Here is a 25,526-nt window from a genome sequence, read left to right as displayed (position 1 = left end):
TTTCCTATAGCTCCATAGTTCTTTTTGCATAGCTCTCTCCTCCTTTCTATCTGGTTCTACAAATTCCAACTATTTCATACTTCCCAGATTTTTATTACTATCCCTTCAACTCTGATTCTGTGATGTTTCTGCTTGGTTTCCCCAGGTTGCTGTAGTCTGGAAAATGCTGCCAGACTGAGAGCCAGGGCCATCACAGAGCTCACCTTCTCTGTTTCCCTTTTCTCAGGGATTACAGGCCTGAACTACCCATTGCCCAGTTTCTGAAAATAGTTGTTCCATATATTCTGTCAAGTTTTCACTTTGTTTACAACAGGAGCACTAACCTGCCACAGGTTACTCTGTCATGACTAGTAGTGTAAGTTTGTTCATCTTAGACTTCATGTGTCCAAAACTGAACTCCTGACCTTCCTAAGAAACCTGCCCATCCTAAAGCCTTCTTCATCTCAGTTGATGGCTTGTCTGACTTCTCTGTTGCTTAGCTTAGAAACCTTAATTCTTCCCTTTCTCTCACACTGCATATCCATTCATCAACATCTGTTGGTGTTCTACCTTGAAATTATATCTAGAATCTGACCACTTCTCACCATGCCTTTTGCTGCCTCACTGACCCTAGTCACCATCAGCTCTTGGATTACTACAGTAGCCTCCTAAACAAGGTCTGTTACCCATATGTAGTCTATTCTCAACACAGACACCAGAGTAATTTTTTAAAAATACAAGTCAGATCTTGTTCCTTCTCTGCTCAAAACCTTCCATTGGTCATCCATTTTATCTAAAGTAGAGGCTGTTACTTGATTGGACCCTTTGAGCATTTATCTCTCACCTTACCTTCTAGTACCCTCTGGCATGCTCCTTCTCTTACAACACCAATAACATCTTTGCTGGTTCTTGAACATATCAGGCTCACTCCAACCTTAGGACATTTGCCTAAAGTGCCTTCAGAGATCCTGATCTTCTTCTAATGTCTTTCTTTCTCAATAAGAATAACGTTGCCATTTTATTTAAAATTGTGATCTCTCTTATCAACTACCACTCCTGATCCTGATCCCCTTTGCCATACTCTTTAATTTCTCTATAACATTTATTACTTTCTAATAAACATAATTTAATTATTAAGTTTTTTGTCTGTCTCCTTTTGCTAGAATGTATGATCTACAAAGGCATAGGATTGTGTTTTTTATTTGTTTATTTTTAATTGATCCTGAGCACCTAGAATAATGCTTAGAACACTGCAAGTTCCCAATAAACATTTGTTGAATGGATGGTTGTATAAATAAATGGAATGGATAAATTGGTGGATGAGTGAACATATCCCCTTCTGTTTTCAGTTACATGTGCTGTGTGGGATGGAGAGAGATTATTATTTCCCCCCAGTTTTATTGAGATATAATTGACATACAGCACTGTGTAAGTTTAAGGTATACAGCATAATGATTTGACTTAAATGTATAATGAAATGATTATCACAATAAGCTTAGTTAGCATCTATCATCTCTTGTAGATACAGAAAAAAAGAAAGAAAAGGAAAAGAAAGAAGTGGTTTTTTTTTTTTACTTTGTGGTAAGAACTCTTAGGGATAAGAAGATTGTTGATAAAAAATTAGAAAGCCTGGATTCTAGGCTCAGCTCTGTACTCTACTATGTTACATTGAACAAGTCACTAAACTTTCTTTATCCTCGAAATGGACTACATAATCTTTGAAATACTTTTTAACTATACAGTTCTATGGCAACTCATTCTTTTGGCTTTGGGTTTGTTAGGAAATGGGAGAAAAGCAGCACTCTATTTTTAGAGCCACGAGAGACATGGTAAGAAATGTGATTGTCTAATGACTAGTCCCCAGAACCCACATGTTAAGTGAATAAAAATAAGTTTTCTCAGAAAAGCTTTGAGTTGTCTATGTTCTATGATAGGCAGAATGATAGACTACTTCTTAGTAGCCTCCTGCTTTTTCTCTGGGCTTATGTTGATTTAACCTGAACATAATTCTTCCTGAATATCAACAGATACACCAACTCCCTGGAATTCCTGCCCCGGCCCCCTCACTGTGATCTTACTCTGGGCTCTAATGCCTAAAGACCTCTGACCATGTCATATCAGTAAAGTCCTTAAGAGATGGAGCCAGACTGCCTGGTTTCAAATCTTGGCACTATCACTTACTTTGTGATCTTGGGCAAATTTTTTTTTTTTTTTTGGCCACACCTTGAGACATGCAGAAATTTCCCGACCAGGGATCGAACCCACACTCCCTGCAGTGGAAGGGCAGAGTCAACCACTAGACCACCAGGGAAACCCGATCTTGGGCAAATTAATTAACTTCTTTGGACCTCAATTTGCTCATCAATAAATAGGGGAGAATAGCATTATCTATATCTTATGTAAAGAGAATTAAACGCATTAATGTATGTGAGGGGAACATAGTAACAATACCTGGCATATAGCAAGCCCTTGATAATATGAACTATTTTTAATTTCATTATTATGGGTACCTGTTTGGTATACCTATGGGACAATGTATATTTTTACTTATATCTGTTAGAGATCTTTTCAGAAAATGTTTCCATGACAAGTAATTCAACAAACTATTTCTTTATCTTAACACCTCTTTTCACATGTTCATTTTTAATGTATTATTGTGTAGTGATCGAACGGTGAGAATTTGGAAGACTCGAAATTTGCAAGATGGTCAGCTCTTTGACACAGGAGATCCGGTGGAAGATATTGCCAGTAATTAAACATGAATGAAGATAGTCATAAACTGAATACTGTGATTATACACTTATGTTCTTTATGGAAAAAGTTGTCCTGCATTTATTAGGCAAAAACTTGTGAATGGGATTAACTGGAAAACATATCTGTATCCAACTGAATATAAATGGTATCCTAATAAAATTGTGTACTATCCTGTGTGCTTAGTTTTAATATCTATCAATGCATATATAACCTATAATTGATATGCTGCTTGATTTGCACTTATATAGCGGCTGGATTTTTATGCCTGGCTATAAAGAACATCTTCCAATTATTTGAAGTACAACATGTCTGCTTTTGTGACAGTCAGAAAATACACTTGGAATACAAAGCAACCCACTGTTAACTCATTCATATAGTCTGTTCAGATGATTTACATATTTAAAACATTTTGGGAACGTTAATCAAACATTGGTTTGTCTGGTATTTATATCAGTCTACAGAGGGTTCCCAAATTTAAAAGCTCTTTTAATGTAATGGAAGAAAGATATGAGAATATTACTGATGGTGATTTTTCATAAAATGGAACTAACTTTAATCTGCTAACAAAGAATGTTAAACAGATTGTGTTAGATGTCGACATTTACTTGTATTGACCAAAGTTTTGCAGCTGTGCTATATTCTGTGCTCAGGACTAAAATGCTGTTAAATTGTTTTATTAGTGCTGTGCATACATTCTGTGATGGGAAACAGTTTTGATGTCCTAACAGAAATATATTTTGATCTATTTTCCTATGGAGTTGTTTCTATTATCACCCTTTAATTTCATTTTTATTTAATAGTAGTATTTCTTTCCCTTTTTATCTAATTTTTTATATGCTGCTAAATATATTTTAAATGTATTATGTTTGCAAACCTTGGTAGCTATGATGAGAACTATATCACCTGCAGTGAGGAAAGCTATGTAAATAGGTAGATTGTAAAGAGAGAATGTCTTCTGTTGTAACTATGAATTTTTAAATATTGTAGATTGGATTTTGCAAAAGGATGTATAATTTGTCTGCTCAGAATATTAATTTGTAAATTCTGCAAGTTTAATTTTTATGTGGATGGTATGACACTTGAAAATATTGTCTTGTGATCTTTTTCCCAAAAAATATGTGTTTGTAAATGAAAGCTTAGCTAAGGCTTAAATAAACATGTCGCTGTGAATTATTTTTATTCTCTGTTCTTTTCCTAATATGAAAATGGGCAGTGTTTGTAAAACTTTATTTTATCTGTGTGATATAAGGAAAGACATTTTCTTGTTATCCAATGTTACATATGCATTCCTTTTTTTGCTCACTAGACATGAAATATTCTTGAAAAATATAAACCATAACTTAATCTTGAGGAACCAAGGAAACTCACTATTTAAAGGAATTAAATCAAACCATATAGTTTAGGGATTTGAACATAGATGGTTGAACAAGTGAAAAACATTCCCATAACAGTTAGGACAATAATGACCTTGGTTACTTGGAGAGGAAATGGAAGGCATGGTAACTGGCAGGTGTTGCAGGAGGTGAGTTGGGAGTGTAGAGGGGTATGGAGGTCCTAGAAATGTTCTATTTCGTGACCTAAGTCCTAAGTGACATGTTAAACTGTATTATATTTCTTTCCTATTTTATATACGTATGCTGTATTTCACAGTGATATATATATATATATATATATACATACATATCTCCCTTCTTTATAAGTTATATATATATATATAAACTTAGAGAAGGGGTTTTCCTATAAAGAGAAACTCAACTACTTTGTAATTGTAATTTTGCCTCCTTCCCTGGAGGAATATACTACGCCAAGACCTGAGAGAGATTGTCCAGACTATTTTGAATTTAAATACTCTTGCAGTGTTTCTTTTCATTCTTCCTTTGGAAGATACTATTTCTTCTTTCAAATCAAAATTTCTGCATTTTAATTAAAGAGTAACAGCAAAGTTTTGCATATTAATTGTGTCCACATTTATTTATTTAATTCCCAGCTGATGTGGGGTCTTTTATAAAAATTTAAATTAACATAATCAGCAGGTAACAAGTGTTCCATGCTGCTGTTTTCCTAAGCATTGCCTATACTTTAACTCAGAATCTGTTTTTCAAATTCTGTTTTCAGCCTCAGAATAGACTGTGTTCTTGCTATGTTGTTGAGGATTTGATTTACCAACTATGATGCAGATGTTGATAGTTGGGATTTTGTATTTGCAAATTACAGATATAAAATATACAGATAGCTCTATATGAGCATCACAAAAATACGAGTTATCTATCCATCTAGTTTCTAACCATAATGAAATGCTCAACTAACTTTAAAATGTTACAGCTACAATTAATTTCCCCCCCTTTTTTTTTGAGATGAAGTTAATAATTGTAATAGCCAACACTTAGTGAGCATTTATTTTCCCCTTTGTTTGGACATCACTGAAATGGGGGGAATCTAAGGTGCCATAAGAGTCAGGAACACCTGATTTCAGATATGTTTAACTGTAAAAAAAAACAATCCACATCCTAGAACTGGTGAAATCCAGTATTGGTGAAATACACCCTAGAATTGATGAAGTATATTATTATGGGGGATTCTGCCAAACAGACAAGTGTACACTACGTCATGTATGGCAGATAATATGATTTCAAACCCCTTCTAATATGTTTTTGTCTACGTTAAATTTAGGAAAAATGAAGACTACATTTCTCAGACTTTCTTTCCACATGGGTTCTACATTTAACCTGGCTTCCACCACGCACATGAACTCAGGCTCAAAGTGAACTGAGTGGAATCAGTGCCTCTGCAGCAAGTTGGAAAGGCCTTTGTTTCTCCGGTGGAAGCAATGCCAGGGCCCCAGCTTTTGGCACAAGGTATGAGTGTTGAGAGGCAGGGCATAGGGCACACTTTCTGTTGGTACCCGGCTAAGGCGGTAGTCCTGAAGTCTGCAGCCAGGGCTGTGGTTCCCTCACTCCATCACCCATCTTTCTAATTGTGGTGGAAATGGTAACTTGGTGAGCTAGTTCTGGGGGTAAACCTAACACCTACTCACAATTTTGTAAGCACCCGTTGCTCTCTATGAAATTCCTTTCTGCTTAAATCAGCTAAAATGTTTTCTGTATTTGCAATTGAACTAAAAGATGCACTTCTTTGTGACCTGTGTTCTAAGTTACTGTATTTCTTCCATTAATTTTTTCTGGACACTAATTCAGCTCTCAAGAATGACTATACTCTTTTCTGATTAACCTATTTAATTGTTTTTAAGCTACTTAATTTTTGAAAACAATACTTTTAGTTTCCCAGAGTCTTTTTATGTCCGCTTTTAGTCCTCTTTTCTCCCATCTGGCAGTTCTATTTTGCTAGGAGACCCCACCAGTTACTCTGTTTGTCTTCCATTCTCCAGTTGCTTAGTCCCCCTTAGGTATAGTTGCTCTTATTTTTATTTGCCCACTCATGATTCTGTTGACCCTGGATGGTCAGGACAGGCTGGTGGTGGGGACACAGCCCTCTGCTCTAGTAGGCCTTCAGTTTGCAGCAGATGTCAGTCCTCTCTTGGAGCCCTGGGTTATCCCCTCTGCTCTCTCTGCCTCCCAATCTGCAGGTGTTAGCCTTCTGCCATATGTGCAGCTGCCTCACAGCTCTACTGGGCCTGGAAGATTTTGCATGTCTCCCAGGACGACAGGAATTCAGAGGTGCTGCTCTTCCTCGGTCTTCTTTCCTAATGTCTCTGACAACCCTATGAGACAGACAAACTCTTCAGGCTTTCAGAACTGTCTGGTGTTTTATTCAACAGCTGAAGTAGAGAGTATCAGAGATACAGTTTCATGCTTCCTTACCCACTGAAACTATTTAACACCGTCACTGAAAAATATCCAACAATTAAAAAGAGGATGATGAGATGTCCAATATCAGTTAGAACTGGATTCACCTGCATGAACCAGAAAACTGACTAGTGTTTATTACTCTCTGGTTAGACTATTACACAGTTTTTATAAGGCAGGCAACTCGGAGTGCTTTCCACAAGCCTCCTCAGGAAAGACATTAAGTGGCCAAGGACATTAGTAATGTCATTTTCAGCTACATTGGCCATCAAGTAAAGGATCCTAAAATACCTCCCTTCTTGTCTTACCCCATCCTGTTCCCTGTTCCCACTTCCTTTTCCTTATTCCCTCTTCTCTCAGCTTTTTGCTTGCTTTTATTAAAGGCTCTTTTGGCTGTTGACAGGAATGCCCACAGAGGAAAAACACTTCATGAAAATTATCCTTATATGTGGGGTGGGTGAAGGATGAGAGATTTTAATTGTTTGAAACAACTAAACACCCACTGAGGAAATCAGGAGGACTTTGTGTAGTACTTGGAGCAGTTACCAGTTACCACTACCAGTTACTGCCTCACTTACTTTTAGTAATGGAAGTCTAAGGACTTTTGCTGAGCACATGGCTGCCCAGACAGAGATACATTTCCCACCTGAACTTGCAGTTCACCATGGCAATATGCCATGGTTCTGACCATGAGATTTAAGGGGAAGTGATGTGTGCAACCTCTGGTCTTACTTTTAAAAAAGAAGTCCTTGACATTTACTTTAACTGTACCCTTTGCACTAACTAAGATGTGGAAACAGTGGTGATGAGCCAAACGTGAACATACAGATGAAGACCAGTTAGCTTCACAGGTGAATTCTATCAAACATTTAGAGAAAATCTAACACCCATCCTTCTCAAACTCTTTCAAAAAATTGCAGAGGAAGAAACACTCCCAAGCTCATTCTACAAAGCCACCATCACCCTGATACTAAAATCAGACAAAGGTATCACAAAAAAAGAAAATTACAGACCAATACCATGGATGAACATAGACACAAAAACACTCAACAAAATACTAGGAAACAGATTCCGACAACACATTAAAAAATCATACAACATGATCAAGTGGAATTTATCCCAGGGATGCAAAGATTCTTCAATATACACAAATCAACCAGCGTGATACACCATATTAATAAACTAAAAAATAAAAACCATATGATCATCTCAATAGATGCAGACAAAGCTTTTGACAAAATTCAACACCGATTTATGATAAAAACCCTGCAGAAAGTAGGCATGGAGGGAACTTTCCTCAACATAATAAAGGCCATATATGACAAACCCACAGCCAGCATCGTTCTCAATGGTGAAAAACTGAAACCATTTCCACTAAGATCAGGAACAAGACAAGGTTGCCCACTCTCACCACACTTATTCAACATAGTTTTGGAAGTTCTAACCATGGCAATCAGAGAAGAAAAAGAAATAAAAGTAATCCAAATTGGAAAAAAAGAAGTAAAACTGTCACTGTTTGCAGATGACATGATACTATACATAGAAAACCCTAAAGATGCCACCAGAAAACTACTAGAGCTAATCAATGAATTTGGTAAAGTAGCAGGATACAAAATCAACACACAGAAATCTCTTGCATTCTTATACACTCACAAAAAAATATCAGAAAGAGAAATTAAAGAAACAATCCCATTTACCACTGCAGCAAAAAGAATAAAATACCTAAGAATAAACCTATGTAAGGAGGTAAAAACCTGTACTCAGAAAACTATAAGACACTGATGAAAGAAATCAAAAATGAAACAAACAGATGGAAATATATACCATTTTCTTGTATTGGGAGAATCAACATTGTGAAAATGACTCTACTACCCAAAGCAATCTACAGATTCAATGCAATCCCCATCAAATTACCAATGGCATTTTTCACAGAATTAGAACAAATATTTTACAATTTATATGGAAACACAAAAGAACCTGAATAGCCAAAGCAATCTTGAGAAAGAAAAATGGAGCTGGAGGACTCAGGTTCCCTGACTTCAGACAACACTAAGTTACAGTAATCAAGACAGTATGGTACTGGCACAAAAACAGAAATATAGATCAATGGCACAGGATACAAAGCCCAGAGATAAACCCACACAACTATAGTCACCTAATCTATGACAAAGGAGGCAAGAATATAAAATGGAGAAAAGACAGTCTCTTCAATAAACGGTACTGGGAAAACTAGACTGCTACACGTAAAATATGAAATTAGAACACTCCCTAACATCTTATACAAAAATAAACTCAAAATGGATTAAAGACCTAAGTGTAAGACCAGACACTAAACTCCTAGAGGAAAACATAGGCAGAACACTCTGACACAAATCACAGCAAGATCTTTTTTGACCCACCTCCTAGAGTAATGAAAATAAACAAATGGGACCTAATTGAACCTAAAAGCTTTTTCACAGCAAAGAAAACCATAAATGAGACAAAGACAACATTTCAGAAGGGAGAAAATATTTGCAAATGAAGCAATTGACAAGGGATTTATCTCCAAAATATACAAACAGCTCATGCAGCTCAATATCAAAAAACAAACAACCCAATCAAATAATGGGGGGAAGACCTAAATAGACATTTCTCCAAAGAAGACATACAGATGGCCAAGAGGCACATTAAAAGATGCTCAACATCACTAATTATTAGAGAAATCAAGACTACAGATCAAAACTACAATGAGGTATCAGTTCAAATCGGTCAGAACAGCCATCATCAAAAAATCTACAAACAGTAAATGCTGGAGAGGTTGTGGAGAAAAGGGAACCCTCTTGCACTGTTGGTGGGAATGTAAATGGATACAGCCACTATGGAGAACAGTATGGAGATTCCTTAAAAAACTAAAAATAGAACTACCATATGACCCAGCAATCTAACTACTGGGCATATACCTTAAGAAAACCATAATTCAGAAAGGCACATGCACCCCAATGTTCATTGCAGCACTATTTACAATAGCCAGGACATAGAAGCAACCTCAATGCCCATCGACAGAGGAACGGATAAAGGAGATGTAGTAAATATATACAATGGAATATTACTCAGCCATGAAAAGAAACAAAATTGGATCATTTGTAGAGACATTATGGACCTGGAGTCTGTCATACAGAGTGAAGCAAGTCAGAAAGAGGGAAACAATTATCGTATATTAATGCATGTATGTGGAATCTAGAAAAATGGTGCTGATGAACTTATTTGCAGGGCAGGAAGAGAGATGAAGATGTAAAGAATGGATGTATGGACATGGGGTGGGGGAAGAGGGGTAGGATTAATTTGGAGGTTGAGATTGACATATATACACTAATATGTATAAAATGGATAACTAATAAGAACCTCCTGTATAAACAAATATATATTAAAAAAAGAAAGAACCAGTTGTGAAGGATGATTTTGGACATTGTTCCTGGCTGTATAGCCTCCTAACCTCATTTTCTGGTCCCTCTGTATGTTGTGCACATTACCTAATAACCTCTGGTAAATTTCTTTTTTGTTTGAACTAGCAGAGTAGGTTGCAGTTATTTGCAGCTAAGAGCCCCTATGTATAAACTGGATCAATGTCTAAGATTTTTGGAAACTGAGTTTCCACTCCCTGGAAGTGACACAAATGCCAGCAACAGAGAACAAATGAATATAGGTCATTTTCATTTTTCTGATAGGTTCACTCTAAATATCTTCCTGAATTAAAGTAGCCTTATCTATTTCACATTCCTGTGAGAGACTCACAGAAAAATCTCCAGAAGGGATCTGAGATGATAGGTTCTTCCATAATAAACCATTTTCTATCTCAAGAATTATTAATATATTTTGACTATTTTCCTTAAGCAAGGCATGCCAAGATCACTATGTCCTTTGCTAGATTACTCGTTACTTGCATTGAGAATAAATGCCTCTGCAATCCCTTGCTTAAAGCACCTTTATTTAGTATTGTTGCTTAGTTGCTATATTTGATATTCAGTTTTCCATAAGTAGGAAATCTTGTCCTTTTGTATTCCAAATTAGCCAAAAGTTGTAGGTGGATTTCTCCTTGAATCCATCATTTCTGCCTTAAGGAACACATTTCATAGACCAGGAACACTGCTGTTTATTGGAACAAGTTCTGGTAGTCCCTGCAGAGACTAAATATAGGGTGTGTGGGGGGGGGTAAGAAATGGCCAACTGCACCTATCACTGTATGAGCAATAATACCTTAGCAACTCTTTTGAATAATTAAAGACTCCCACCTTCAGATAGAACACGTGTTAATATCTAAAAATTGTTGTGCATTGCACTTGGTACGGAACAATGGGCACATGAAAATCGTTTAGTTTGTCTCTCTTAGTGTTCTGAAATGTTTGTCTTATTACAATAAAAACAATTAAAGTACAGCCAACCTTAAAGAGGAGAAGTAGTCTCAAATTGGGCAGGCTCTAAGATGCATACATATTACATTTTTCTTAAGCTCTAAATCAGGAGTTCATTCTACACTTACATAGTCTACATGATTCAGGGAAACCCTGAATTTTAAACCAGGGCTTTTCCTTTAGCATGTGTCAGTCAGAATCATCTGGAGGGATTGTTAAGGCCCAGACTGCCTGATCACACCCACAGAGTACTGGTTCAAACAAAATTACATTTCTAACAAATTCAAAGGTGATATTGATGCTAAATCACTGGTCTAAGTTGATTCTATTCCCGGTTGCTCAGGAAACTGGTTTAAACCAATCAAAATCAGCAATCCCCTGGGAAAGGCTATTAGACTAACTAAGGACTCCTGATCTAGCTTCTGGGTCTGTTGAGGGGAAGGACTACTATACCATGACTGGAGAAGCTGACTGCACACTCCCTCTGCAGCAACTGAGTAAGCATGGAGCTACAACTTCTACTGGAAGCCATCTATAAGCACAAGGGAATCCGGCTTTGGAATGATTACAGTGAAATGGATGTCAGAGCAGGCTGACTTCAGATCTACCACAACCTGGGAGTCCCACTATGTGAGATGATAAATATTCTCAATAATAAAATATCCGAGCTGGGGTTTCTTTCCCAGCCCTCGAAAACATCCTATTGAAACAATGTTACCAGGAGAAATGTATCTATACATGCAGTTAAATAAGATGCAGTTTGAAGGAATTTGATGAGTGGGTTAAGTAGAAGTTTTCTTTAATTTGGTTAAAAGTCTTAGGCTGGATTTGATCTACCTTTATCTCAGGTAAACAGAAAAATAAAGGTTGTTCTCTCTTTTTTTTTCTCTGAGAGATGATGCTAGAGTTTCAGTTGGCAGAGGTAGTGGTGAAGAATGAAAATAAGAAGGAGAAGGCAAAAGAGAATTCCAAACAGAATAACGAGTTATAAATCAGGGGGAATAATTAGTTATAAACCAGGGCTCAGATCATAACAACCTTATGTGCTGAGTTAAGAAGTTTGAGCTTTGATGCACCATGGTGAGGCCAACAAACGTTTCTAAATACAGTAATGACAAATTAATCTGGTGGTGCTATGGAGAATGGATTGAAGCAGATATTGTACACAGGGAGGCTATGGGAATAACCCAGGTGAGATGTTTCAAGGGCATGAAGTAGGCCAGCAGTCTTGAAAATGGAGAGAAAACTATAAGGGCCTCTTTCAAAGGATGATTGGGGTGTTGAAGTAAAGGAGATGAAGGATCACAGGGATCTCTTGTGAGTTAGTTGGATGGATGTAGTGTCAGGATAGGAAGGAGACAGAAGTCAAAGCCTAGAAGTCATCTTTGACACCTTCTTCTCCCTCAGGTATGATGTCAGACCTTGCACCAAATTCCTCACTTCTCTCAACCTTCCTCCTTCTCTACTGCCGCTACCCACCATCAGCTCTCTGACATGTGCTTCTGCTGTATTCACATTCTGGTTTCTTCTCCTCCATTCAGATCACTTCTCCAAATTGTTTTCCAAATGAAAATTTATTTCAGTCAACTTCTGCTTAGAACAGTTCAGAGGATTTCCATGGTTCTCTGGCCAAAGACCAAGGGCTTTAGGCCTCAGCTCTCTGTGACCAGGCCTCCATGCAGAATAGCCTTTGTTCAGCTACTCACTGAGTCTTTGCACACGGTATGCCCTGCATTTAATAGATTAATTCCAGTCCATCTGTCAAATCTTATTTCAAGCTTGACTTCCTCAGGAAGTCATAATTTCTAAATGTAGAAAAAATTCCTTTACAACAAAGAGCTATGTTCCTTTCTTCGCATAACTTATGTCCATTTGTAATTACTTATTGTGCTTATTTGATTTCTGTGTCTTCCCTACTTGACTGCCAACTCCTTGAGAGAAAGGTCTGTTTAATCTTGTTCACCCTTCACATTTAACACAGTGCCTGTCACATAAAAAGACCTCAATAAATATTTGTTGGATGAAAGATTGAATTTGTTTTGGGAGCAAGATCATGAGTTTCTTTTGGATATCAGAGACTGAGATGCTTGCAGGAAACCCAAAGGAGTATCTAGCAGCTAGTTTTACAGAGGGCAGGTTCAAAATGTCCAAAATGAAAAAAAAGGTTGATAATACTCAATGGAATATTTGAGACAGGGTTTAATAGCTTTGCTCACAAGTGAGAAGTTTCCAGTGTTAGCCTAAAGTGCCAATGATATTATTTTTATTTTTTTATTATAGCACTGAAAATGTCAAAATTAATGGAATATTTTACAAATCAACATGCAGATAATATTGGCAGATATTTCATATTTCTGAAATTTAAAGGGAAAATTTAAACAGTGAACTCCTGTCATTGAAATGTTTAAAAATATAAGGAAAAAATCATTTTTCCAAAGAATTACACAAATTATTTCAAAATGTGATAATGTCCTCAAGACTCATCCATGTTGTAGCATGTGACAGGATTTCCTCTTTTTTAAAGGCTGAATAATATTTCATTGCATATATGTACCTTTTCTTTATTCATCTGTCAATAAACATTTGGGTTACTTCCAGCTCTAGGCTATTTTGAATAATGCTGCAATGAACATGGGTGTGCAGATGCTTTCAACTCTTTTGGCTATATATCCGGAAGTGGGATGCTGGAAAATAAGGTAATTCTGTTTTTAATTTTATGAGGAACCTCCATACTGTTTTCCATAGTGACTGAACCATTTTGCATCTCCACCAACAGTATACAAAGGGTCCAATTTCTCTGCACTCTCACCAACACTCGTTAGTTTTTGTTTTTAGTGGCCATAATATACGCATTTTTGAAGTCCTACAAAATTGCACAGTGAAAACAATAGGGCTTAAGGGGGAAATAGACTGCTCCAGATGTTTGGGAGTTTAACAAAAGCAATAACAGAAACAACCATAATCCTAGGAACCAAAAGAAACCGAAAGGCCTCCTTTTTAGCATAGCCCCCCAGCATCCCACTTAAACAAATATTGGTGGCTTTATGTTCTGAGGCTCTTGTCTCTTTCTTTGAGATTTGTGAACTTAAGGGCTTTTGCTTCTAATAGAGAGCAGTTTCATGAAAACAAGACTAATTCATAGTGTAAACTTCCTCAATAAGTTTTATAGCAACATGGAAAATGTCCCAGTAACATATTTTATGCCTGCAGCTTTAGCCAATGAAAAGGTTTCCAATTCTTGAAGCCACTAAATCAGCCATTATTTACACCAAAGGAAGGCTCTGCAGCTCAAGTCTTCTTATTTTGCTAAATTTTTTCTTTAATTGTAACACATATGCATAAACCAACATCACTTCCTTGGTATACTGTCACCATTCCCTGTGGTGGTCCACTTGATATAAGACAATGCACATTTAGAGAACACAAGTTTATAGCAGAACAGATTGCAGTTGGTATTTTCAACTGGTTTTCTTGCTTTTCTCATAATTGCACTACTTTACTGGAAGACTTTTCAACTACTGTATGTAGTTGCAAATCCTGTAAAAAGTAATTTGACTTCTTTCCAAATAAGTGGTTATGGAAATCTAAATTAGATGCAAAGTTTTATACTGAAAAAATTGCTCCTTGACTTCAAGATTATTAACCTTTCCTGAATACATTGGTCAATATATTTAATATCCATTTCAATGAGTTTATTATGCTATTGAGTTTTTAGGTTTATAAATATCTTCAAATCAAATCATCCTATCATATTTAATATAATATAAATGAGAGTGATAGATTTCGAAAACAGTATCTTTGAACCAAAACTTGGCTAAATACTGCAAAGATGAAAACTAAAATCCTTAGTGAACAATTTTTTTAAAAATTTCATAGGTTTGTGGTCTTTCCCTTCACTTTACTGTGATTGATTTCATTTCTTTGCAGTTTAAGAAAAAATTTAAATTTTCAAATATATCTGAAAGAAACATGCCATATCATGTGGTTATAATGTAAATATTCATTTTTCATTTATTGAAAAGATTAATAATAGTACCAAATAGTGAACAAGGTATATTTTTTAAAAATATTCTTTGGAGAGCCATCTTACTCTTGTATTCAAAAATTCTCTTAACTATTAATGTAGTTCAGCAGAAACTAGTGTTGTATTTTTCTAACAGTGGGTTCCAACACTTAGGGTATTCTGAAATCAATTCAGTGACTTGAGACCAATTTACTTTAAAAAGAATGGATAACAAATAATAGTATAGAAAACATCAGAGAACATCTTTCTTAGTAAGGGTAATATTTTTGGTGAAGAACATATTTGGTTTTATGTATGTGTGTGTCTGAGTAGAGGTGATATGTTAGAGGTATTTCTTACAGTGGGTCATGATCAAAAATTTTGTCAAACTCTGGGCTAGAGGACACTGTGAATAGGACCAAGGCCGAGATCAGAGCACCTGGGAGAAGAGGAAACCTAATCAGAGAAATTACCGGTGACGTATCTGGTAAAATGAAGTTTCTCAGCTATCTGGCTTAGGACCCTAGTCATGGGTCACTGCCATATCTGTGGGAGTTGAGGTGAGATCACTTTATCTTATAGGATTTTTCTACTATAATCTGCTCCAATGAAGATATGAACACAAAGTCATATAATACCTGTACCACCAGGCAGTAAGGAAAATGCTCTCATTAAACCAAAAATTTTAAGTGGTTTGTTAATTTACAGTCTTGTACAACAAGGAGCCTATTCAGAGTCAAAAGTAATAAAACTTTGATTTATGGAGTCATCAAAATATTAAGATGTCAACATGCAAGGAAATTATCAGTGACATAATTTGATTAATATTGCCTAGGGAATATACTTCACATTCACTTGTGAATTTTGATACTCTTGACAATTGTCCAGCAAAGAAAGGAAAATATATATTCCTATCAATTTTTCTTCTTATCAAAACCAAATAGTCCCTAGGAAAATATACCAATTACATACATTTTGTAGTTTTCTAAGACAGAAAAGAATGCTGGTGTTTTGCCGCTGAATAAAGATTATGACACAAGATTACTAGAGTGATACAATGGCACCTCTGCATAGAGGACAAATTTTATTATTAATTTAGGGTTCGCATATTCTCTTATTTGATATTATCATTTGAGAATACCAAGTATTTGCCTATTAAATTCTGCTGCTAAGAAGATTTAGGCATTACATTATTGTATCTGTGGGAAATATGACCAGACACATTTATCAGTGCTAGTTATTTTACTTGAGGCATCTTACTCTTTTCACTCTTGTAGCCTTGCTACTTATATCAGGTAATGACCTTAACTGTATGTGTAAACATATTAGGAGAACCCTGTGATGCTGATGGGAAACTGAGAACATATACAAATCTGATCTCTGTACGGAGAGGTCTCCTGCTGGGATAGGTGACGAAGTAAGTGAAGTGTGAGAGGGGTCTGGTTCAACTCATTTTATTGAGAAATCTTCTAAGCCAATGTTATCTGATAGAAATATTATGTGAGTCACCTATGTAATTTAAATTTTTTTAGTAGCTACACTAAAAGAAAGTAAAAAAAGACAGGTAAAATTGATTTTAATAATATATTTTATTCAGCACAATCTATCTAAAACATTATTTCGGCATTCAATCAATATAAAAAATTAATGAGATATTTTGTATTCCTTTTTCCACTGTTTTCAAAATCTAGGGTATAGGGTTTCCCTGGTGGCGCAGTGGTTGAGAGTCCGCCTACTGATGCAGGGGACGCGGGTTCGTGCCCCGATCCGGGAAGATCCCACATGCCGCCGCTGGGCCCGTGAGCCATGGCCGCTGAGCCTGTGTGTCTGGAGCCTGTGCTCCGCAACGGGAAACGGGAGAGGCCACAACAGTGAGAGGCCCGCGTACCGCAAAAAAAAAAAAAAAAAAAAAAAATCTAGGGTACATTAACACTGATAGCACATCTCAATTCAGACACTAAATTTTCACTGGAAATATTTTATTTGCATTTAGATTTTATAGAATTTAGAGTTAAAAAAGGAAATTCACATATTGAAGTTGTTCAACACATACTTAAAATCCTTCCATTAGCTGAATTCATCATTTTTTTCAGTTTAAATTTTAATTAACTAAAATTAGCTAAAATAAAAAGTTCCTTTCCTCAGCTGCACTAGTCAAATTTCAAGCACTCAACGGCCATATGTAGCTAGTGGATATTGTAACAGGACAGCACAGTTGTAAGCAATTGATCTTGAGTTATCTCCTCCAGGACTGAATTCCTCAGTTATGAGCTCAGAATTGGGAATTTATTTTTTTATGAATTTTTCTCTCAGAAACTAACCTAAAAAAATGGGAGATGAAGATTCCTAATCTTTTTTTTTTTTTTTTTTTGCTTGTGCTGTGTCTTAGTTGCAGCAGGTGGGCTTGAAACTGGGTTCCCTGCATTGGGAGAACATAGTCTTAATAAATGGTTCCCCAGGGAATTCCCCCAAAGCTTCCTCCTTTTTTTTTTTAACATCTTTATTGGAGTATAAATGTTTTACCATGGTGTGTTAGTTTCTGCTTTACAACAAAGTGAATCAGTTATACATATACATATGTTCTCATATCTCTTCCCTCTTGTGTCTCCCTCCCTCCCACCCTCCCAATCCCACCCCTGTAGGTGGTCACAAAGCACAGAGCTGATCTCCCTGTGCTATGCGGCTGCTTCCCACTAGCTATCTATTTTACATTTGGTAGTGTATATATGTCCCTGCCACTCTCTCACTTCATCACAGCTTACCCTTCCCCCTCCCTATATCATCAAGTCCATGCTCTAGTAGGTCTGTGTTTTATTCCCATCCTACCACTAATCTCTTCATGACATTTTTTTTCTTAGAGTCCATATATATATGTTAGCATACAGTATTTGTTTTTCTCCTTCTGACTTACTTCACTCTGTATGACAGACTCCAGGTCTATCCACCTCATTACAAATAACTCAGTTTCATTTCTCTTTATGGCTGAGTAATATTCCATTGTATATATGTGCCACATCTTCTTTATCCAGTCATCTGTCGACGGACACTTAGGTTGCTTCCATGTCCTGGCTATTGTAAATAGACCTGCAATGAACATTTTGGTACATGACTCTTTTAAATTATGGTTTTCTCAGGGTATATGCCCAGTAGTGGGATTGCAGGGTCGTATGGTAGTTCTATATGTAGTTTTTTAAGGAACCTCCATACTGTTCTCCATAGTGGCTGTATCAATTTACATTCCCACCAGCAGTGCAAGAGTGTTCCCTTTTCTCCACAACCCTCTCCAGCATTTATTGTATGTAGAGTTTTTGATGATGGCCATTCTGACCGGTGTGAGATGATATCTCATTGTAGTTTTGATTTGCATTTCTCTAATGATTAATGATGTTGAGCATTCTTTCACGTGTTTGTTGGCAATCTGTACATTTTCTTTGGAGAAATGTCTATTTAGGTCTTCTGCCCATTTTTGGATTGGGTTGTTTGTTTTTTTGATATTGAGCTGCATGGGCTGCTTGTAAATTTTAGAGATTAATCCTTTGTCCATTGCTTCATTTGCAAATATTTTCTCCCATTCTGAGGGTTGTCTTTTGGTCTTGTTTATGGTTTGCTTTGCTATGCAAAAGCTTTTAAGTTTCATTAGGTCCCATTTGTTTGTTTTTGTTTTTATTTCCATTTCTCTAGGAGGTGGGTCAAAAAGGATCTTGCTGTGATTTATGTCATAGAATGTTCTGCCTATGTTTTCCTCTAAGAGTTTGATAGTGTCTGGCCTTACATTTAGGTCTTTAACCCATTTTGAGTTTATTTTTGTGTATGGTGTTGGGGAGTGTTCTAATTTCATACTTTTACATGTAGCTGTCCAGTTTTTCCAGCACCACTTATTGAAGAGCCCGTCTTTTCTCCATTGTATACTCTTGCCTCTTTCTTCAAAGATAAGGTGACCATATGTGCGTGGGTTTATCTCTGGGCTCTCTATCCTGTTCCATTGATCTACATTTCTGTTTTTGTGCCAGTACCATACTCTCTTGATTACTGCAGGCTTGTAGTATAGTCTGAAGTCAGGGAGCCTGATTCCTCCAGCTCCATTTTTCGTTCTCTAGATTGCTTTGGCTATTCTGGGTCTTTTGTGTTTCCATACAAATTGTGAAATTTTTTGTTCTAGTTCTGTGAAAAATGCCAGTGGTAGTTTGTTAGGGATTGCATTGAATCTGTAGATTGCTTTGGGTAGTAGAGTCATTTTCACAATGTTGATTCTTCCAATCCAAGAACATGATATATTTCTCCACCTATTTTTATCATCTTTAATTTCTTTCATCAATGTCTTATAGTTTTCTGCATACAGGTCTTTTGTCTCCTTTTGTAGGTTTATTCCTACATATTTTATTCTTTTTGTTGTAATGGTAAGTGGGAGTGTTTTCTTAATTTCCCTCTCAGATTTTTCATCATTAGTGTATAAGAATGCCAGAGATTGCTGTGTGTTAATTTTGTATCCTGCTACTTTACCAAATTCATTGATTAACTCTAGTAGTTTTCTGGTAGCATCGTTAGGATTCTCTATCATGTCACCTGCAAACTGTGACAGCTTTACCTCTTCTTTTCCGATTTGGATTCTTTTTATTCCTTTTTCTTCTCTGGTTGCTGTGGCTAGAACTTCCAAAACTATGTTGAATAAGTGTGGTGAGAGTGGGCAACCTTGTCTTGTTCCTGATCTTAGTGGAAATGGTTTCAGTTTTTCACCACTGAGAATGATGCTGGCTGTGGGTTTGTCATATATGGCCTTTATTATGTTGAGGAAAGTTCCCTCTATGCCTACTTTCTGCAGGGTTTTTATCATAAATGGGTGTTGAATTTTATCAAAAGCTTTTTCTGCATCTATTGAGATGATCATATGGTTTTGCTTCTTCAGTTTGTTGATATGGTGTATCACGTTGATTGATTTGCGTATATTGAAGAATCCTTGCATTCCTGGGATAAACCCCACTTGATCATGGTGTATGATCCTTTTACTGTGCTGTTGGATTCTGTTTGCTAGTATTTCGTTGAGGTTCCTCCCTCTGCTATTTTTTGGAAGAGTTGGAGAAGGATAGGTGTTAGCTCTTCTCTAAATGTTTGATAGAATTCGCCTGTGAAGCCATCTGGTCCTGGACTTCTGTTTGTGGGAAGATTTTTAACCACAGTTTCAATTTCAGTGCTTGTGATTGGTCTGTTCATATTTTCTATTTCTTCCTGGTTCAATCTCGGCAGGTTGTGCATTTCTAAGAATTTGTCCATTTCTTCCAGGTTGTCCATTTTATTGGCATACTGTTGCTTGTAGTAATCTCTAATAATCTTTTGTATTTATGCAGTGTCAGCTGTTATATCTCCTTTTTCATTTCTAATCCTATTGATTAGAGTTCTCCCTTTTTTTCTTGATGAGTCTGGCTAATGGTTTATCAATTTTATTTATCTTCTCAAAGAATCAGCTTTTACTTTTATTGATCTTTGCTATGGTTTCCTTCATTTCTTTTTCATTTATTTCTGTTCTGATCTTTATGATTTCTTTCCTCTGTTAAATTTGGGGGTTTTTTTGTTCTTCTGTCTCTAACTGATTTAGGTGCAAAGTTAGGTTGTTTATTCGAGATGTTTCCTGTTTCTTAACGTAGGATTGTATTGCTATAAACTTCCCCCTTAGAACAGCTTTTGCTGCATCCCATAAGTTTTGGGTCATCGTGTCTCCATTGTCAGTTGTTTCTAAGTATTTTTTGATTTCTTCAGTGATCACTTCGTTTTTAAGTAGTGTATTGTTTAGCCTCCATGTGTTGTGTTTGTATTTTTTACAGATCTTTTCCTGTAATTGATATCTTGTCTCATAGTGCTGTGGTCAGAAAAGATACTTGATACAATTTCAATTTTCTTAAATTTACCAAGGCTAGATTTGTGACCCAATATATGATCTATCCAGAAGAATGTTCCATGAGCACTTGAGAAAAATGTGTATTCTGTTGTTGTTGGATGGAATGCCCTATACATATCAATTAAGTCCGTCTTGTGTAATGTATCATTTAAAGCTTGTGTTTCCTTATTTATTTTCATTTTGGATGATCTGTCCATTGGTGAAAGTGGGGTGTTAAAGTCCCCTACTATGATTGTGTTACTGTTGATTTCCCTTTTTATGGCTGTTAGTATTTGCCTTATGTATTGAGGTGCTCCTATGTTGGGTGCATAAATATTTACAATTGTTATATCTTCTTCATGGATCGATCCCTTGATCATTATGTAGTGTCCTTCTTTGTCTCTTGTAATGGTTTTTATTTTAAAGTCTATTTTGTCTGATATGAGAATTGCTACTCCAGCTTTCTTCTGATTTCCATTTGCATGGAATATCTTTTTCCATCCCCTCACTTTCACTCTGTATGTGTCCCTAGGTCTGAAGTGGGTCTCTTGTAGACAGCATATATATGCGTCTTGTTTTTGTATCCATTCAGACAGTCTGTGTCTGTTGGTGGGAGCATTTATTCCATTTACATTTAAGGTAATTATTGATATTTATGTTCGTACTCCCATTTACCTAATTGTTTCGGGTTTGTTCTTGTAGGTCTTTTCCTTCTCTTGTGTTTCTTGCCTAGAGAAGTTCCTTTAGCATTTGTTGTAAAGCTGGTTTGGTGGTGCTGAACTCTCTCAGCTTTTGCTTGTCTGTAAAGGTTTTAATTTCTCCATCAAATCTGAATGAGATCCTTGCTGGGTAGAGTAATCTTGGTTGTAGGATTTTTTCCTTCATCACTTTAAATATGTCTTGCCACTCCTTCTGGCTTGTAGAGTTTCTGCTAAAAGATCAGATGTTAACTTTATGGGGATTCCCTTGTGTGTTATTTGTTGTTTTTCCCTTGCTGCTTTTAATATGTTTTCTTTGCATTTAATTTTTGACAGTTTGATTATTATGTGTCTTGGCGTGTTTATCCTTGGGTTTATCCTGTATGGGACTCTCTGTGCTTCCTGGACTTGATTGACTATTTACTTTCCTATATTAGGGAAGTTTTCAACTATAATCTCTTCAAATATTTTCTCAGTCCCTTTCTTTTTCTCTTCTTCTTCTGGGACCCCTATAATTCAAATGTTGGTGCATTTAATGTTGTCCCAGAGGTCTCTGAGACTGTCCTCAGTTCTTTTCATTCTTTTTTCTTTATTCTGCTCCACAGTAGTTATTTCCACTATTTTATCTTCCAGGTCACTTATCCGTTCTTCTGCCTCAGTTATTCTGCTACTGATCCCATCTAGAGTATTTTTCATTTCATTTATTGTGTTGCTCATCGTTGCTTGCTTCCTCTTTATTTCTTCTAGGTCCTTGCTAAATGTTTTTTGCAATTTCTCTATTCTATTTCCAAGATTTTGGATCATCTTTACTATCATTATTCTGAATTCTTTTCCAGGTAGACTATCTATTTCCTCTTCATTTGTTAGGTCTGGTGAGATTTTACCTTGCTCCTTCATCTGCTATGTGTTTTTCTGTCTTTTCAGTTTGCTTACTGTGTTTGGGGTCTCCTTTTTGCAGGCTGCAGGTTCGTAGTTCCTGTGGTTTTTGGTGACTGTTCCCAGTGGCTAAGGTTGGTTCAGTGGGTTGAGTAGGTTTCCTGGTTGGGGGGACTAGTGCCTATGTTCTGGTGGATGAGGCTGGATCTTGTCTTTCTGGTGGGCAGGTCCACGTCTGATGGTGTATTTTGGGATGTCGGTAGCCTTATTATGATTTTAGGCAGCCTCTCTGCTAGTGGATGGTGCTGTAGTCCTGTCTTGCTATTTGTTGGGCATAGGGTGTCCAGCACTGTATGTTGCTGGTCATTGAGTGAAGCTGGGTCTTGGTGTTGCGATGGAGATCTCTGGGTGATTTTCGCCATTTGATATTGCATGGAGCTGGGAGGTCTCTTGTGGACCAGTGTCCTGAGGTTGGTTCTCCCACCTCAGAGACACAGCCCTGATGCCTGGCTGGAGCACCAAGAGCCTTTAATCCACACAGCTCAGAATAAAAGGGAGGCAAAATAGAAAGGAAAGAAAGAAAGGAAGGAAGGAAGCAAGGAAGGAAGGAAGGAAGGAAGGAAGGAAGGGAGGAAGGAAGGAAGGAAGGAAGAGAGGAAGAAAGGGAGGAAAGAAGGGAGGAAGGAAGGGAGGAAGAAAGGAAGGAAGAAAGAAAGGAAGAAGACAAAATAAAGTAGGATAAAATATAGTTATTAAAATAAAAAATAATTAGTAAGAAGATTTTATTAAAAAAAACGAAACCAAAAACGGGTCGGTCAGAACCCTAGGACAAATGGTGAAAGCAAAGCTATACAGACAAAATCTCACACAGCAGCACACACATACACACTCACAAAGAGAAAAAAAGGGGAAAATAATAATATATCTTGCTCCCAAAGTCCACCTCCTCAACTTGGGATATTTCGCTGTCTCTTCAGGTTTTCCACAGATGCAGGGCACTTCAAGTTCATTGTGGAGCTTTAATCCGCTGCTTCTGAGGCTGCTGGGAGAGACCTCCCCTTCTCCTCTTTGTTCACACAGCTCCTGGGGTTCAGCTTTGGACTTGGCCCCGCCTCTGCGCGTAGGTCGCCTGAGGGCATCTGCTCTTCGCTCAGACAGGACGGGGTTAAAGGAGCAGCTGATTCAGCGGCTCTGGCAAAGGCCCGGGGGAGGGAGGGGCACGGATGCGGATGCGGGGCAAGCCTGCGACGTCAGAGGCCGGCATGACGTTGCACCAGCCCGAGGCGCGCAGCGCGTTCTCCCGGGGAAGCTGTCCCTGTATCCCGGGACCCCAGCAGTGGCGGGCCGCACAGGCTCCCGGGAGGGGCGGTGTGGAGAGTGACCTGTGCTCGCACACAGGCCTCTTGGTGGCGGCAGCAGCAGCCTTAGCGTCTCATGCCCGTCTCTGGGGTTCGTGCTGTTAGCCGCGGCTCGCGCCCGTTTCTGGAGTTCCATTAAGCAGCGCGCTTAAACCCTTCTCCTCTCGCACCAGGAAGCAAAGAGGGAAGAACAGGTCTCTTGCCTCTTCGGCAGTTCCAGACTTCTCCCGGACTCCCTCCCGGCTAGCTGTGGCGCACTAACCCCTTCAGGCTGTGTTCACATCGCCAACTCCAGACCTTTCCCTGGGATCCGACTGAAGCCCGAGCCTCAGCTCCCAGCCCCGCCCATCCAGGCAGGTGAGCAGACAAGCCTCTCGGGCTGGTGAGTACTGGTCAGCACCGATCCTCTGCAGGAATCTCTCCGCTTTACCCTCCGCACCCTGTTACTGCGCTCTCCTCTGCATCACCGAAGCTTCCCCTCCGCCCCCCACAGTCTCCGCCCGCGAAGGGGCATCTATTGTGTGGGAACCTTTCCTCCTTCACGGCTCCCTCCCACTGGTGCAGGTCCCGTCCCTATTCCTTGTCTCTGTTTATTCTTTTTTCTTTTGCTCTACCCGGGTACATGGGGAGTTTTTGCCTTTTGGGACGTCTGAGGTCTTCTGCCAGCGTTCGGTGGGTGTTCTGTAGGAGCAGTTCCACGTGTAGATGTATTTCTGATGTATCTGTGGGGAGAAAGGTGATCTCCGCATCTTACTCTTCCACCATCTTCTGTCTTCCCGCTTCCTACTCTTGAAATGAGGAAGGAAGTGAAATTAGAATTTGGTCTGACCTGGGTCACGGGGGCATTTAGTCAACATATATGTAGAGGCCTTGGAATGGACAAAGGATTAATCTCCAAAATATATAAACCGCTCATGCAGCTCAATATCAAAAAAACCCAACCCAATCCAAAAATGGGCAGAAGATATAAACAGACATTCCTTTATCAGTGGAAACCCTGTCATAGTTACACAGTGATACTTAATACGAAAAATCAAAGTAGGAAGTAAGGAAGACATGAAGCGAGTGGTCCCTGGCTTCAGCATTTATGGGTCACTTGGGTACCATTTCAGAACACTTGTCTTGTGATATTAGCTTTTTCTGCCAAGTGGCCCATAGGGTTACATTTTCTGGTCTAAATTCCTGACTTAGAACAATAAGTAATTTAGAAACTGAGGAGAAAGAGAGTCTACTGACTTCTAGTTTAATTTTAGAAATGTTCTTAATTGTAGTCAGATTAATTTTTTCTGAGTAGTGGTGTGTGTGTAAAATAATGGGGGAAATGGAACAGTTCATTACTGTTGACATTGCACAACTAACAGACTCAATCTGCTAATGTGTTTCTTCCTTAATTTATTTATTCATCCATTAAGCACTTTTTAGTATTTATTTCTGAGCTAAGATTACTATCAAAGGTGCTGAGAGGAAATAGGGAAGTGAATAAGACATGGTCCCTGGCCTCCAGAAATTAATTCAGTCTAGTGAGAGTTTAATATTGCCGTTGCATATACTGGGGGAGTTTTAATTGTTGATCATTTAAATTTGGCATTTGCAACTGACTAAATATATAAGAGCATGATTGGAGGAGGTTTGTTAAGAAGGTATCATTCTAAACTGCTAATGCAGATAAGGGACAGATTTCTCATTCTATGAGACTCATATCCCCCTCAAACTGAGCTTACTCACAGTCTTAAGTCCCTATTCTAGCCAGTAGTGGAAGTCTATTCTTGAGTTTACTCTTTAGGGTAAGCTTAATCAA

The 25,526-nt window shown here is 37.8% G+C and overlaps 1 protein-coding gene across 9 annotated transcripts in view; it reads left to right on the top strand.

The window, feature by feature from the left end:
* Positions 1–3,903, top strand: part of KIF21A (kinesin family member 21A) — a 159,670-nt gene extending 155,767 nt beyond the window's left edge. For all 9 annotated transcript variants that reach the window (XM_067009069.1, XM_067009066.1, XM_067009068.1 and 6 more), the window contains one exon: positions 2,642–3,903. In XM_067009069.1, coding sequence (XP_066865170.1) covers positions 2,642–2,735 — 94 coding nt within the window. In that variant the 3' untranslated portion in view covers positions 2,736–3,903. The remainder of the gene's footprint in view (positions 1–2,641) is intronic.
* Positions 3,904–25,526: the final 21,623 nt, after the last annotated feature.

The sequence above is a fragment of the Kogia breviceps genome, chromosome 12, assembly GCF_026419965.1.
Source record: "Kogia breviceps isolate mKogBre1 chromosome 12, mKogBre1 haplotype 1, whole genome shotgun sequence".
NCBI classification, from domain to species: Eukaryota; Metazoa; Chordata; class Mammalia; order Artiodactyla; family Physeteridae; genus Kogia; species Kogia breviceps.
The sequence above is the reverse complement of the archived record's forward strand: the minus strand, read 5'-3'. Positions and strand labels throughout refer to the sequence as shown.